This window comes from Psammomys obesus, unplaced genomic scaffold (genome assembly GCF_907164565.1).
Source record: "Psammomys obesus unplaced genomic scaffold, mPsaObe1.curated_primary_1811, whole genome shotgun sequence".
NCBI classification, from domain to species: Eukaryota; Metazoa; Chordata; class Mammalia; order Rodentia; family Muridae; genus Psammomys; species Psammomys obesus.
Window position 1 is genome coordinate 45,792,994 of NW_026596051.1, and position 15,280 is coordinate 45,808,273.

At 48.5% G+C, this 15,280-nt stretch overlaps 1 protein-coding gene and 1 long non-coding RNA gene across 7 annotated transcripts in view; one reads left to right on the forward strand and one right to left on the reverse strand.

Annotated features, from left to right (window-relative positions):
- Tbc1d1 (TBC1 domain family member 1) overlaps window positions 1-15,280 on the forward strand; it is a 181,902-nt gene that overhangs the window by 52,628 nt on the left and 113,994 nt on the right. Inside the window, exon 1 of one of the 6 annotated variants that reach the window (XM_055624212.1) lies at window positions 1,841-1,909. The exons of 4 other annotated variants lie outside the window; for them this stretch is intronic. Coding sequence is in view for 1 of the 2 variants with exons in the window: in XM_055624211.1 (XP_055480186.1) it covers window positions 13,491-13,520 (30 nt within the window). In the remaining variant the exon portion in view is untranslated. Of the gene's footprint in view, window positions 1-1,840; window positions 1,910-13,341; window positions 13,521-15,280 lie in introns of those variants that run through there. One more of the 6 variants, XM_055624211.1, reaches the window with a different exon arrangement.
- On the reverse strand, window positions 8,497-13,140 carry LOC129689074 (uncharacterized). Its single transcript, XR_008722032.1, has 3 exons — window positions 12,784-13,140; window positions 11,660-11,900; window positions 8,497-8,613 (listed from the first exon to the last, which is right to left on the reverse strand). It is a non-coding gene; the product is annotated as an uncharacterized LOC129689074 (long non-coding RNA).

A 15,280-nucleotide genomic window follows, 5' to 3' on the forward strand; every position in this document is an offset into this window, starting at 1 on the left:
CTTCCTTCCTTCCTTCCTTCCTTCCTTCCTTCCTTCCTTCCTTCCTTTCTTCCCTCCCTCCCTCCTTCCTTCCTTCCTTCCATCCATCCATTGCTGCCATTTCTAGCCCTTAGCCATCTACTCTAGCTAGCTAGCATCAGCCCAATGCCTCAGCTCCGTAAGAGGCAAACTTCTTCCCTGGCCAAGTGTGCTTTTTCTGGGAGCTGCCAGAGCCTGGTGGCTGTCTAGAGATCCCCTCTTGGCCATATTAAAATCTAAAAATCTTAGTGCACAAACCCCCATGTCCATAGGTTTGGGAGTCAGCTTGGAGGGATTCTGAGAGATGGCGGCCCTGCTCTAGGCCAGGCTTCTCTCTCAGCTCTCCAAACTCCAACTCCTCATCTGTAAAGCAGAATAAATGACACTGGCCAGGAGGCTTCTGAAATAATAGTCAGGGACACTAAACTAAAACATTGTCTTATTTGGGGTTTCTGGTGCTGTGATGAAACACCATGACCAAAAGCAAACTGGGGAGGAAAGGGTTGATCTGGCCTACACGGCCACATCACTGTTCACTGGAGGGAGTGAGGGTACGGACTCAAAGCAGGAGCCTTGAGACAGGAGCTGACACAGGGGCCGTGGAGGATGCCACATTCTGGCTTGGACCACTTGCTCTTTTTTCTTTTTTTGATTCTGCGTGCCAGAATCTCATCCTGGATGGTTGTGAGCCAGCATGTGGTTGCTGGGAATTGAACTCAGGACCTCTGGAAGAGCAGCCAGGGCTCTTATCCTCTGAGCCATCTCTCCAGCACCTCATCCTGCTTTCTTACAGAACCAAGGACCATCAGCCTAGTGATAGCACCACCCACAATTGGCTGGGCCCTCCCCTATCAATCACTAATTAAGAAAATGCCCTACTGGCTTGCCGACAGCCTCATCTCAGTTAAAGTTCCTTCCTCGGGTGACTTTAGCTTATGTCAGGTTGACATAAAACTAGCCACCACAGGCCTGAATCCTGGCTTCAGCTTTTCCCAAGTAGTGCTCAGTTTCCCCGTCCATGGCAGTCATCAGGCTCCCCGTGTCACTTACTATGGATACCTTTAACAAAGCTTGGAGAGTTAATGGACTGTCCAGGGTCCACTGGTTTTCACAGGCTCTGGCCAGTACCTCACTTTGTGCACTTTGTTCTTTCACCGCTGTCATTTCTCTTATCTGCAGGGTTGCAATGATTAACGAGGTGATGGCAAACATCTGCCAGACAGTAAGTGCTCAGGGGATGCTTCCTTCCCTCCTGACCCTTGATCTTTGAGAAAGCTACATCAGAGAGGAGGCAAGCATCCATTCTTGATTTGTCCTCTGAAAGAAGGATCTGAGTCTAGGTTCTGGAATGTTCCGGTAGCTCTGGTGGCTTGCTAGCAAGTCAGGATAACTGTGAGCTGGAGTCACCAGACCATTAACTCATTGTCGGTTTTTTTGTTGGAGATGGGGTCCCGTAGCTCAGGCTGGCCTACCACCCTGTGTGCAGCTCTGGCTGGCCTTGAGCCCATCACCCCTCTGCCTTGGTCTTCCAAGCACTGGGGTTCTGCAGTGTGCCACTATAGTATTCACCTCAACATGAACATCATAGTGTTCCCGCGGGAAGCTTGGAGGGAATGTTGGGGATTTCAAGTCCATAGTAACTTACACGGTAAGTTACAGGGTAGAGCTAGATTCGGATGTGATCTGCCTGTGAAGCAAGCAAGTAGAAGCTAGCTGTGCAGAGCTGTCTGCCTGGCCCCATGTCATTCCTATTCTGCCTCAGAGAGAGCAAAGATCAAAGGTTCACATGAAAATGAATCCAACTCCAGAGGAAGTTGCCGACCCTCATCTGAAAGCTGAATTTATCTTCATAGTACCCATACTTACCCTTGTCACATTTGGGAAATTCCAGGTAAGAAGAGCTATGCTTTAGACCTCCAACAAAAAGGCACTTGAGGAATTGGGTGAGAGTCTAACACAAAAGGAAAAGAGAAAGCATTCTTTCCTTAGATCCTCTCAGCCCAGACATCTGTCCATGCCAGTAGGAGTGGTTTTTAGTTCCTTATAGAGGCCAGGATACATGTGTGGTTTATTTTACAACCCAGGCAGGTGTTCTTTTGCTGAGCACTAAATCCCCAGAGAAGTTACTGGAAGTTGTTTTTCCTCTCTCTCTTTCTGAGGGGCAGTTACAAAGAAACTGACATGTGGGTCATGATTTCTGGAAAATGTTCTTGCTCCGTGCACCTGAAAATTGCACCTGAAAAAGCATGAGCAAGCTTTTGGCGAGATCGAGGAGTCTGTGGCTCATTGGATTTTACCTTGAAATCTCAGGTTACATCAAGAAATCAAAAATACAGCTTTAGGGCTGACAAGATGGCTTAGCAGGTAAAAACACCTGCCACCAAGGCCAGCAAATGCAGTCCAACCCAGCCAAGTTGGCCTCTGGCCCGCTCCCCCACTCCTGCCTCCCTTCATCATGCCCACAGACATACAGTAATAACAACAAGGGTAAATTTCTGAGAGTTATGGTTTTGCGTGCAGAGGATTGCGGTTCTGTCTTAGCACAAGCAATGGTCCTGACAAAGCCACCATCTTTTGAAGCTGTTCACTGTGCAGTTCTGACTCAACATTAGGAAGCTCATTTTGGACCTGAGCAGAGTGAGGAGAGTGAGAAAGGGCTCAGCCGTGTGCAAAATTGGGGCATTTAATAGAATCCAGCTTCTTTGGAAAGTTCTAGAAACTAAAAAAAAATTCTATTCAAAGGTAAGCTCAACCATCTAGAACAGGAAACTATGACCTGCTGTGCAGGAAGGGAAAGGAGTTTGGATAGGGTCTGTTTGCTAATAGGTGAGTCAGGAAATAGAACTTTTATGTGTGTGGGGTGCCCATGTCCATGTGTGCGTGCATGCGCATGTATGTGCATATATGTGGAAACCAGGGGTCAGCCTTGGTTGTCATTCCCAAGTTGTTCTTCAGGAACACCGTCTACCTTGTTTTTCTGATAGTCTCTCACTGGTCTGGTACTCCCCTGTTGGGTTAGGTTGCCTGGCCATTTAGAGAGCTCCCGGGAGCCACCTGTCTACCTCCTCCCACGCTCACATTACAAACCTACCATTGCAAGGGCCGGGCTGGCTGTTGTTTCGTTGTCTTCTTCCGCAGGTTCTGGGGATTGAACTCAGGTCCTTGTGCCTGCAAGGCAAGCACTTTATCAACTGAGCCACTTCCCCAGCTCCCTTCTCAGTATTATGCTTAAAGGAGGAACATATTTTTTCCATTTAGTAGTCATTATTTTTGTGAAATTAGTGCACATAGAAATGTTGTGAAACACAGATGGGTCGTTGGAATGTTTCCGTTATAAACTTTACCAAGATGTCTGAGATGAAAGCTGAGCTCCTCTGTTTCGTTATGACATAAGGTGTGAAAGCAAAATCTTTTGACTCTAAATTTTTCTTTAATGAGATCATTGCTGCTGCATTTTTTCCATGAATTTGAAACATGTATAGGAAAGAAGATAATTTGCTTTAACTTTATAGGCAGAGCTAAAAACAGATAAACACTGCTTCTATTTTTGCAATGCCATATAAGCTAAAAAGTGAACATGACCAATGTACACAGGATGTAAAATCTGGAGACGAAAACAGATTCTTACATAGCAAAGTGTAATCGGAAAGCTGGTTTTGAACCGACATTTTGGTAGATTGACTATTATTATAGTTGAAGAAAGAAATTTGTTTCACAAGCAAATTTTCATCTTCCTGAAGCTTGTATGTACACAGAACACAGGCACTCCAGAGATGGTGTGAACTTTACTCTTGAGGAATTCCCTGGAGGTCCAACTTAGTCATTGCTGTGACTCGGCACAGTCTTGGGATTTCTAGGTAGGGCACAAGGCTTGTGGACGAATTTAGAGAAGATAACTTGGGCCACTGAAAATACTCATGTTGAAGTTGTTTGCTGATGTTCTGGTTAACAAGAATCTGTAATTCAACGTGCAAAATCAACACTAGAGGCCTGGACTGGTGAGTCAAGGTGCTTGATGACCTGAATTGAATTTCAGAACCCACATGGGAAAAGGAAAGACTCAGCCTCCATGATCTGTCTTCTGACGGCCATTGCCAATGTACCCACACAGAAAAAAAAAATAGTAAACTGAAATAACACTAGAGGCCTCCATCTAAACTGACACAGGTACACTGAAGCACAGACCAAACAGTCCTAATTTGAAAATCCTGAACCTTTTCATAAGGACTTGATGCTACAAGTGGAAAATTCCAGGCCTGAGTCTTGTGATGGTCACCGTCAAAACAGAGGTGTGGAAAAATATTTTATAACATCACCTTCATGCTGTGTAGATAAGGTACATCTGAAACAAAATGAAGTCTGTGTTTATGCTTGAGTGCACACAGACATCCGCAGACCTGAAGCGTTTCTGATGATAGCCAGCCTTGAGTGTTCTGCTGATAATCACCTAAACTTTGACGGCCCACCTTCCCACCTTCAAAGAAGTGCTCACTGGATTTTCCTTCCCCTTGTCTTTAACCTTCTGTCGCTTTATTGAGCACTGTTGGTTTGGAAGCTGGCTCAGTTCTGCCACCTGGAAGCCCTATTCTGACTCTTGAGTGACTTCAAATGTGAGTATGGGTGGGAAAGAAGTCAGGGTTAGGATAATTAGGAGGGAGTAGAGGGGTGGGACAGGAGAGGGTGTGTCTTCCTATAGGTGAGTGGGACACAGAGTTCCTGAACCCCTAAAAGTGAGGAGGGCCTGGGGCAGGAGAGATGGCTTAGTGGTTAAGAACAGTGACTGCTCTTCCAGAGGACCTAGGTTCAATACCTAGTACCCAGATGGCAGCTTAAAAAAAGATTTATCTCTTTATACATATGAGCACTCTATCTGAATATATGCCTGTATGACACAGGAGAGCACCAGATCCCATTATAGATGGTAGTGAGCCACCATGTGGTTGCTGGGAATTGAACCCAGGACCTCTGGAAGAGCAGACAGTGCTCTTAACCTCTGAATCATCTCTCCAGCTCCCACATGAGCAGCTTAAAACCATCCGCAAATCCAGTTCCAGCGGACCCAATGCCTTCTTATGCCATACATGGGTCCTGCATACAAGTGATACTCAGATACACACGCAGGCAGAAGACCCATACACAGAAACACTGAGAGACGCCCTGGAGGCCTACCCATCAAGGAGGTGGTTTTACCTGTTTGTTCTGTCCTGTCATATTTTGCATGTGTCTGTAACCCATACGTGAACTCAGGACCTCTGGATCATTTGTTGATATATATTTACAATTTAAAATTGGTCATATTTGGGACAGGAGTGAGGGCTTGCTGGTTAAGTGTTTGCTGTGCGAAAATGAGGGCTGGAGTACAGATTCCAACACTCACATAAAACGTAGGTGTGATCCTGTGTACACCTGTTATCCCTGCCTTGAAGGGGGCAAAGACGGGAAGGTAGCTGGGTTTGCTGGCTGCCCCAAACCACACGCTCACGTGAGAGCCTCCCCCTGGAAGAAACAAGGTGGAGAGTGATGCAGGAGGCGCCCCGTATCTGCCTCGATTGCTATAGGCGCACACAGATGCACACGTATGCGTGCACATCGCGCAGACGCACAGACACGCAACTCTTACCCAATCCGTGCTGCCGCTGCCACAGTGCCACCACGGCAGCGCTTGCCCAGCACTGCCACGTGTCAGAATTCTCACTCAGTATGTGTCATCCCATCCAGTCCCCAGGCCTCCCATCGTGTGCAGGCTCTATCATGATAAAGGCTCTGGGAATTAACTTCCTAAGGTTGTTCCTCATACAAAGCGAGTTTGGAACTGAGGCCATGATTCACATGGCCTAACATTTGCTTCACAGTCTTGTATAGCCGTCCTTGCTCTCTAACTCTGCACAGAGAAACCCAGCACTCGTCAGCAATCTCTCCATCCTCACCCCCACTCCACTCCCACCCTGGTGTTGTGTGACAAGACTTTTCTCCGGGGAGACACAACACACACATCTACTCACCTCACATGGGGAACCCACAGCCAGGAAAGGTAGGACACCACAAAGTCCAAGCTGGTGAGCCGCTGGGTTTTATTGGGGTCACTCACAGGAGCAGAAATGACTCAGCGACAGCTGCAACACCACAGCCCACGCCTAGCGTGCGTGGCAGCTCACCAAAGCTGGGCCCGGACCGCACTGCACAGCCTATAGACAACTCAACGGCTGGAAGCTGCGCTTTCCAGGTTCCTCAGCGGCCCTAAACCTCCTCCTGGCAGCTTGTCTGCTCTCCGCCTCCTCCAGGCGGCAGGTCTGGTTTCAGACTGTTCTTTGCAGCTTGTCTTGTCTGAGAATGACTCTCAGCAGCCTTTATTGTTTGCTGTTGGGAGAGAGGGGCCTAGTGAATCTTGTCAGTTTTAGGGACTTCCTGAAGCTGTTTTGAGTTGTTTACCTTCTGGCGTAAGGAACTTCCCTATAGAGTGGAATGCTGCAACCTGGGAAGAAACTGCTAAAGACCTGGGTTGCCATGGACCCACTTTGTTTCTATACATACGTGTTTTGGAATATCATATAAATGCAACCGCACCGTTTATAGTCCTTTGTGACTAGTTTATGTCAATATTGCTTGAATCCATGCATGTTGTGAATAATATCCCATTGAATGCATCTTGTTTAGATTCATGTGCAGGACATTAAGTTGATAATGCTTTTTTTTAAAAACTGTTGTACAGTAAGTGACATTCATGGTTCATGGACAGGTTTTTGCACGAGCATCTGGTTTCAGTTCATACACGGGCATTTTCAGACTTGGGGTTTGTCTTAATCAGTGTTATATTGGTATAAAGAAGCCATGACCATGGAAACTCTTATAAAGAAAAACACTTAATTGGGGCTGGCTTCCAGTTTCAGGGATTTAGTCCGTTATCATCATGACAGGGAGCATGGCAGGATGCAGCAGACATGCTGCTGGAGAAGAGTGAAAGTTCTACATCTGGATCCCCAGGAAGAAAAGAGAGACAGTGAGACACTGGGCCTGTTCCAGCTTTTGAAACCTCAAAGCCCACCCCCAGTGACATGCTTCTTCCAACAAGACCACACCTCCTAATCCTTCTGAAGGGGGGCATTCTTATTCAAACCACAGAGTTTTTCTGGATTTTATATTCTTAGCAAATCCTTTTTTATATTAAAATACCAAAAACAAAAACAAACAAACAAACAAAAACAGGGCCTGGAGAGATGGCTTAGAGGTTAAGAACACTGGCTGTTCATCCAAAGGTCTTGAGTTCAATTCCTGGCAACCACATGGTGGCTCCCAACCGTTTATAGAAAGATCTGGTACACAAGGATACATGCAGGCAAAATGTAGAAGTAAACAAACCAGTTGTTTTAAAGCTGTTTCTTCTTGTCTGTATTCACACCACATGTAAATAGGTGCCTGAGGAGTCCAGAAAAGGGTGTCAGATCCCCTGAGCTGGAGCTATGCCCAATTGTACACCACCCTCTGTACATACCAGGAACAGAACCCAGCTCCTGGAAGAGCAGTCAGTGCTCGGACTGGAAGGGATAGCACTCCAGCTGCCGGTTTACTAAATCAATCTCTCCCTTCCCCTTGCCTCTCCTCTTTTTCCTTCCCCTCTCCATTCTTCTCTCCTCCCCTATCTTCCCACCCCATATAAGCTTGTTTGGGGGTTGTCTTCTCCAAGCATGTCCTGTTTAGTCCTGGAAAGCCTATTCCTCCACTTTCATTCTGTACAAGGCCTCACATCTTCAGCCCAGAAGGCCTTTCTGTCTCTGTAGCCTACAGTCCCTTTTTCCTCCTGTGAGAATGCATGGAAGGGCCGTTTTTTTGACATTTCACCCTCTTGTCACAGCTTGTACTTCCTAGCTTTTATGCCCCTTGAGGGCAGGGCTGAGGTCTGACTCACTCCCTGTTCCCTGCAATGATTCCCTTGCCTTTCACTGTAGGCACTAATGAATATTCAAATTTGTGAACTGAATAAATCCCTGGCTAGTTGCCAACTGGTTCTGATTCACTTGAAACCTGTTGCATTTCCTTGTATAATTAGTATTACAATGGTCCTATATTTAACCAGGTCTTTTGGTGAGGAAGGAGGTGGTGAGTGAGGTCATGCTTTCTTGTGCTCTCTAGTCTCCCTGGCCTCCTCCTTTGGGTTAGTGGACTGCAGCCTGTCTGCCATCTTTTCTGGAATACTCAGAACATTCCCAGTCCTTGCTTCTTGAGCTCTTGAATTCACAAATGGCACTACATGAAGTTAAAATGTTCCAAAGTAAAGGAAGCTATATGCATAGCAAACAGCCTACAGAATGGGAGAGAAAGCTTTGCCACTTATATACTTCAGACAAGGGGATGACATGGAGAGCTTGGCAGACAAGCTGGGCAGGCTTATTTATGGGATGTGGTGAGGCTTGATAGGAGCCCCCTTTTCAAGTTTCAGGAAAACTGATAAGGTGGTCTGTCTAATCATCCTTTGGAAGTCCCATAGAAAGGTAGCCATCTTGAGTGCATAGGGACACAGTCAACCAGAGCTTTTTGGTTGGCCTGTTGCTCACAGCACACTTTTCCTGTATTAGTTTTTTCCTTGGAGTGACAGAGCACCTGACAAAAGGAAAGAAGGAAGGATGGCAGGTCACATTGCCTGTGCAGTCAGGAAGCTGATAAAAGCTGACGCCCACCTGACCTTTTCTAGCTTCTCCATCATGGGGCCCCAGCTCATCGGATGGTGCAAACCTACACTGAAGGGGGGTCCTCACAGCTCAGTTCATCTAATGTGGAAACTTCCTTCCGGACAGGTCCAGAAGCTGGTTGCTCAGGTGATCAGAGGGCCTATCAAGTTGGTGACACCCATCCAGCAGCCCCTCCCTCCGTGTAGAACTGTGGAAGGGGCTCTCAATCCTAACAGACCACTTACTAGAAGAGGCATAGGCTGCATCTCATAAATCTCATCCAAGCTTTAAGGAAACCCAGATGTAAACATTAATAAGCCCTCCTCTCCAGCCAAGTCCCGTTGCCGGGCAACTGATAGGCAGGCGTATTCTAGTGTTAGAACACACGTTCTGCAAGATGCGTTTCCCATTCATTCATTCCTTCTTGTTTCCATCTTGGCTCTTCTAGCACTTTCGTATGACACACCTTCCCTCTGAGGATTCTGAGGCTTTGTTCTTGGTCCTAAAGCAATCAAGTTATCTGTTATCTGTCCCCTGCCCAGTGACTGACTAGATAAGCAGGGCTGGGGGCTACCATCCTCCTGGAGCAGGAGTTCTAGCTGTTACACAAAACTGGCTGGGATGCATGCAGACTTCCACAAAGATGTGGAATCATATTCTCCAGAGGCTTTATTTATTTATCTATCTATCTGTGGGGGGAAGGTACATTTTTCAGGTGGGAGGAAAGCTGGCATTTTAAGGGAAACTATTGTAGTTGAGTGTGGGATCAGTTAGAGTGTGGTAGAGTGTGTGGTGTTAATACTTTACTGTTCATGAAATTACAGACTGTAACAGAGAATTTCTTTGTTTGTTGTGGTTGGTTAAGTTTCATGTTGCCAGTACACTTTAAAACAAAGGAGGAGGTGCTTTCATGTCTATTTTTGAAAATATTTCCACACACCCCTTGCTTTTCCATGAAAGATGTATTCTGTCCATTCCTGGTACGGGCTCAGGGACCTGCTCAGAGAGGGCCTCTGAGAGCCTCCTTTTAGTGCCTTTGTGTATGTGTAGCTACGGCAAGTTCAGACTACAGTGTGCCTGGCCTGTACCCGGTGCACACGCGAGAGGACGGCCTGGCCAGTGAAGCCCTCAGGCCTGTTTCCACCCGAGTGCACGCTCTCTCTGTGTAGCCCTCACAGATCAGCACTTGGGCCTAGTCTGCTGCCTCTCCTCCATGTTGGTTTTTGTTTCTTTGTTGGTTTTCAGTAAAAAGCTCTTGATATATTACCTAGGCTGGCCTCAAGCTCCGGATCCCCAGCCTCAGCCTCCTCAGTGGCTGGGATTCCAGCATGTGCCACCATCCCTGGTTTAATATTTAAGTCCTTGTTCTCTCCAATGCTAAGTAAACTCTTTTTAGTGACCTCATCTTCTCTGGCAGAAAACTTAGTTCCAGGTTTCAGATTTCCTTAGACAGTTCCAGGTGTCCTCTTCCATCCTCCAGGGTGGTTTCAAGATGCTGGGAAGTTTTGGAGTGCTCAGATTGGGGGCTGGTGTGATGGAGTATGATGATATCAATCATTGTCCAGCTTTTCCACTTTCGTCCTTGTTTACCATCCACCACCCCGAAACTCTCCAGTGTGAGCACACACACACACACACACACACACACACACACACACACACCCATAGTTCCCACCAGCCCAAGCTCACTTGAACTATTTTCTCAAGAGTCCTTTGGTCCATAATTCATTCACAATATAGTTTAAAGACCAGTGTTAATGAGTCTCATATATTACCTAATGTGTAAACTAGTCTCTGGACATACCTAAGAAAAAACAAGCTGCCTATTTCCCTCCGCCCTCATACCGCAACCTACACAGACCTTTATGACCTCAAAAGCGTGCAGATTTTGTTCCACCAGCAGAGAGCGATGATATGGCGATAAAAGGAACCAGCTGTGTGTTCTCTAATCCAATTCAGCTCGGAGGCTGGGAACCTGGCTATGTCAGGTACAACAGATTAGGAACTCAGTCCTTAAGATACCCTGCCTTTAATCAGATGCCAGCTTGGAACCCCAGGTTGGTATCTGTTTGGTCTTGTTGTGGAGACTGGGTCTTTATATAGCCAGGATGGCCTGGAATTTGTGATTCTTCCTCATCCTCCAGACTGGTGGGATTCCATGTTCGTGTCTCCTTGCCCTGTCCCAGGTTTGCTTTACCTGAACTTCTGACACACCTTCTATAGATTCAGGTTCTCACTCCTGTCTCCTTGGGCTCCGTTAATGTGGTGCAATCAGGGAAAAACACCAGGCTATCAGCAGATTCTCTATAGCAGTGGGTCTCAATCTTCCTAATGCTGGGACCCTTTCATACAGTTCCTCATGTTGTGGTGACCCCTAACCACAAAATTATTTCATTGCTGCTTCATATCTACAATTTTGCTCTGCTGTTATGAACGGCAGTGTAAATATCTGATATGCAGGATATCTGATATGCGACCCCTGTGGGGTTGCTACCCACAGGTTTGTAGCATACAAATTAGATGCCAGAGGGTGTTCTGGGGGAGGCCTGTGATGTTCCTTGCCTTCTCTAGGTCTAATATTCTGCAGGAACTGCCATGTTTGGCCATCCACAAGCTATGCCCTGTCCTTCGGGTTTTTGTGGAGCCCTCTTTACATGGTCATGATTACTAATAGATTGGCTGGGGAAATCCAACAGTGCTTATCTATGACACTATTCTTCATGGCCTCTCAGCTCAGCATTCTTCCTCCAGAGAGGGCAGGCCCCATCTGGAATGAGGGAGTTTTTGTGTTGTTTGTTTTGATCTGCTATTGGGCAAGAATAGACAGGTCAGAGCTCTTTAAGGCCAGATCCAAGAATGTGAGGGCAGATTAAGAGTTTCTGTGACCTCCTTTGGAGAAGAGAAATTCATTTCTGCAGTTGCCCTTTGGAAAGGGTTTATAAGCCAGTAACCATGGACAAAGGCCAAAACATACATACCATAAAGAAAGCCCTGACTGCGAAAGGCGAAGCTTCTGTATTTCAAATGGATGGACAGTGCATGCTGAGGTTGCTGGTCCACGGGCCACAGTTTGAGTAGTGAGGTCACAGGGAGAGGATCTCGCTTCAATAGAACTTTTAGCCTTCCTCTTTTCTTATCTGCTCCAGAATGTTGAGTGGTAACAGGAGGACCCTTTTTGGCTAAAAGGCTTCGAAGCCCTTCCCATCAGTACCTCTTGATCTTCAACAAACGAAAGAACAAACATCACTGATTAATGAATGAATGAAGGCACCGCAGGTCCCAAAGATGCACCTAAGTTCCCTTTGAATGACTCTGAGCCTTCCTTGAAATGTCACTCTCGATTTTGCCCAGGCCATTATGAGTTATCTCCTCCTTGAGTACTTCTCCCGGAAGAGAAAGAGACCATAGCCCTCTCCTGTTATTTTGCATGCCCTTAGGCAATCTCCAAAATGAACCACTGTCTTTCCTCGAATTGAGAAATAAAATGCAGAAGGGCTGACATGTCACTTCTGAGATGAATTTGACGGAAGGACTGACTCCCCGCTTTGGGACACTCATGCTGGGATACAGCTCTGTGACGGGAACACCAAGTCATTGAGCCCTGGAGGTCCAACCCTCCCAGGGAATCCTGAATCCTAGGAGTAACAGTGTTGGCTTGGATTCTGTCCCATCAGGGCCTGGGATGCGCGTAGCCTCCCCTTACTGCCTGCCTTAAGCCCAGGGAAGGCCTTGAGCCACAAACACACAGCTGAGTTCGCCAGTTTCTGCCCCACACGATGTTTTGTTGCCCAATTTGGGGACAGCTTGTTAAGTGGTGACAGATAACAACTGCTAAGGTGCCAGGTGTTTGGAGGCTATTAAAATACATGGAAGATTATGCACAATCCAAGTGGAAAGAGGATTCAGCGCTGGGTTGGCCGGCGGGTGGAGGAACTGTGAACCCTCCTGACCCGTGCGAGCTTCACCGCACCACTGCCTTCGGACTCGTGTTCGCAGCGTGGAAGTGGGGGCGTCTGGATTGGAGAGTCAGTTTAACCCCTGTAGCAGCCACGACCTGACCCCTCTGCTTCACCGCCTGCCTGGCCTGTAAAGGAACCTTTACCTCCAGGTTGGAGAGGGGGGTCCTTGGCCTGAGCGCCATTTCTGTCTCGGGAGCTGGCTTTAGGAAGCCAAGAAAAGCGCGTCTGGGTACGTAAAACTGCCAGGGGCTGGGTGACGCTGGCCCTTTGTCACCCCAGCCACCCCGAGAAGTTAGGGAGAGACGCCACGGCAGAGGGGCCGTCCCCGGAAAGCTCCGGTTCCAACGCTGTGAGACTCGGGGAAAAGCGATAAAGGGCAGAGGAGAGAGCCATCCCCCGCAAAGCGGGGCAGCCCTGTGTGCCGCCCAGGCGAGAGGCTCAGACTTCTGAAGTTGGACGGAAGAGCCGGGAGACCTAGAGGAAGGGATCCCAGCTGGGCGCCCCGGGGGCGACCGCCGCGCAAGTCAACTTCCCGTGAGAGCGGGTCCTGCGGGGCGGGGCGTGCCCGGGGCGGGGCTGCCGACGGGGCGGGGCTGCCCGGGGGCGGGGCTGCCCGGGGGCGGGGCCGGAGCCCGGCGTCCCCGCCCACTTCCCTTCCTCGCCGGGCCGGCCGGCTGGCGCGACCTCTCGGGCGCTGACGCGCGGGGAGGGGAGGAGCCCGCCGCCGGCCGCCGTCTCGGGACGATGCCCGCACCCCGCCGCGCCCCGAGCCAGCCCCCGGCCGTCGGCAGCGCCTCGGGCCGGCGCGTGTGAGCGGGAGCGGCGGGAGAGGAGCGGCCGCCCGCCCGCGATGTCACCATTGTTCAGCTGGGTGGCCAAGGTAGGCGGCGGCGGGCCGGGGCCGCCGCGGGCCGGGGGCCTCCAACCGCCGGGCCGCGGCGCCGGGCGGGGGGCTGGGGGCGGACGCCAGGCCGTTCGGGCGCGTGCGGACTGGTGCTCGCTCATTCATTCCTCCCCGCCGCCGGCGAGCCGCCTCCCAGCAGGCTTCGCGCCCGTTCCCCGGCTGGGGACACTGAGGCACAGCCCGAGCCGTCCCCCAGCCCAGCTGGCGACCCAGACCGTGGGACCCACCCCGCCGCCCTGGACCCTGCGCCCCGCGTGGCCGGGGCGGGTCCCCCAGGATGTTGCCCCGCGCTAGCTCTAGCCCGCAGCCCTCCGAGGACGCGCTCCGAGGTCTCACCGCGAAATGGAACTTTCTGTCCGCACAGTTTGAGGACTGCAAAACTCCCGCTCTCAGGGCTGAGCCGGAGACGCCCAGGCCGGCGCCCGGCTGCTGGGAAAGTTGGCGGAATTGCCAGCTTTCCCTTGCAGCCTCGCCGGGGTTGTGTGCGTTTTGACTGATGCGAAGACGCCCAGCTCCTCTGGTGGATGAGTGTCTCTAGTCCCTTAAAGCCGTTAGCTTGCCTCCTACCCTAAACAGAGTTAATTAGGTGCGGGTGTTACCTCCAGTTATGATGTGAAGGGTATGTGTGTGTTTCCTAATTACGTTTTTCTGAATACCTGTTTGGGAGCAGATGTGGCTTCGCCTGTAATTTAGGTGATAAAGTGGAGACAGAAACTAGAAAGGGCTAGTTGTGAGATGACACCAAGGAACAACATTCCACTCCTGAGTCCTCACCAGAATCGCCTCCGGAAGCAGCTGCTGATACATTGAGAGGGTTTGTTTAAAAAAAAAAAAAAAAATTGAGCTTGTGCACAAAGTATAATTTTCCACTGGGGGGAAAAAGATGTCCACATTTTTGCTTTTAAAGACTCTCTAACTTTCCTAAGTAACGCTAAGCTTTAAAAAAAAAAAGTATTAATGTAGCTTATGAAGCGATTCAAAGTCCTATTCTTCAGGTACAGACTTGAGTTGCTTTGTTATTTATTGTTGCTTTTAATGTTGTACTGCAAGGGGAAAAATTTATCTTCACAGAGATGTTTCATTCCAACAACAGAAAGGAGTATTGTAAAGATCTGTTTCTTTTTTAAAAACTGCTACTGCTTCTTTGTTTTTAAGTTTTATTTACTTCTCTGGAACATGTTTAATAAGTTGCTGGTCACTGTGGGAGTGGAGTGAGCTGGACCTTTGTTTACCTTCAAGAGGTACTTCGGAAAAGTTCAGACAGGCGCACTCTGTGCTCACTTGCTTGATTTTGATTCTGAATTATGTTATTTCTGAACTGGTGTTAAAACAAAAACCCACTGTTTATAGAGCACATTTCTCTTTAGCGCTCACTTTTATTTATTTATTTGAGAAAGGGGCTCACTATTTACCCCTGGCTGGCCTGAAACTAGTGTGTGTGTTTGTGTGTTTATATATCTTGAACTAGCTTTTTTCACCCAGTGTTATTTTGCAAATGGACAGTGTAACTTTTTTGAGAGTTTATCTCATAAACGGGGGTACTGTGGTGCATACCTGTAATCCCAGCATTGAAGTAGAGGGAGGAAGGTCAGGAGTTCAAGGTCATCCTCAGCTGCATACTGAGGCCATGTCAGTCTTGGCCTCAAGAAACTCAGTCTCAAAATACAAAACAAAACAAAAAACCAGACTAAAACGAGCTCCCTAAGAAAGAAAGCTACTTGGGATTAGAGACTGTA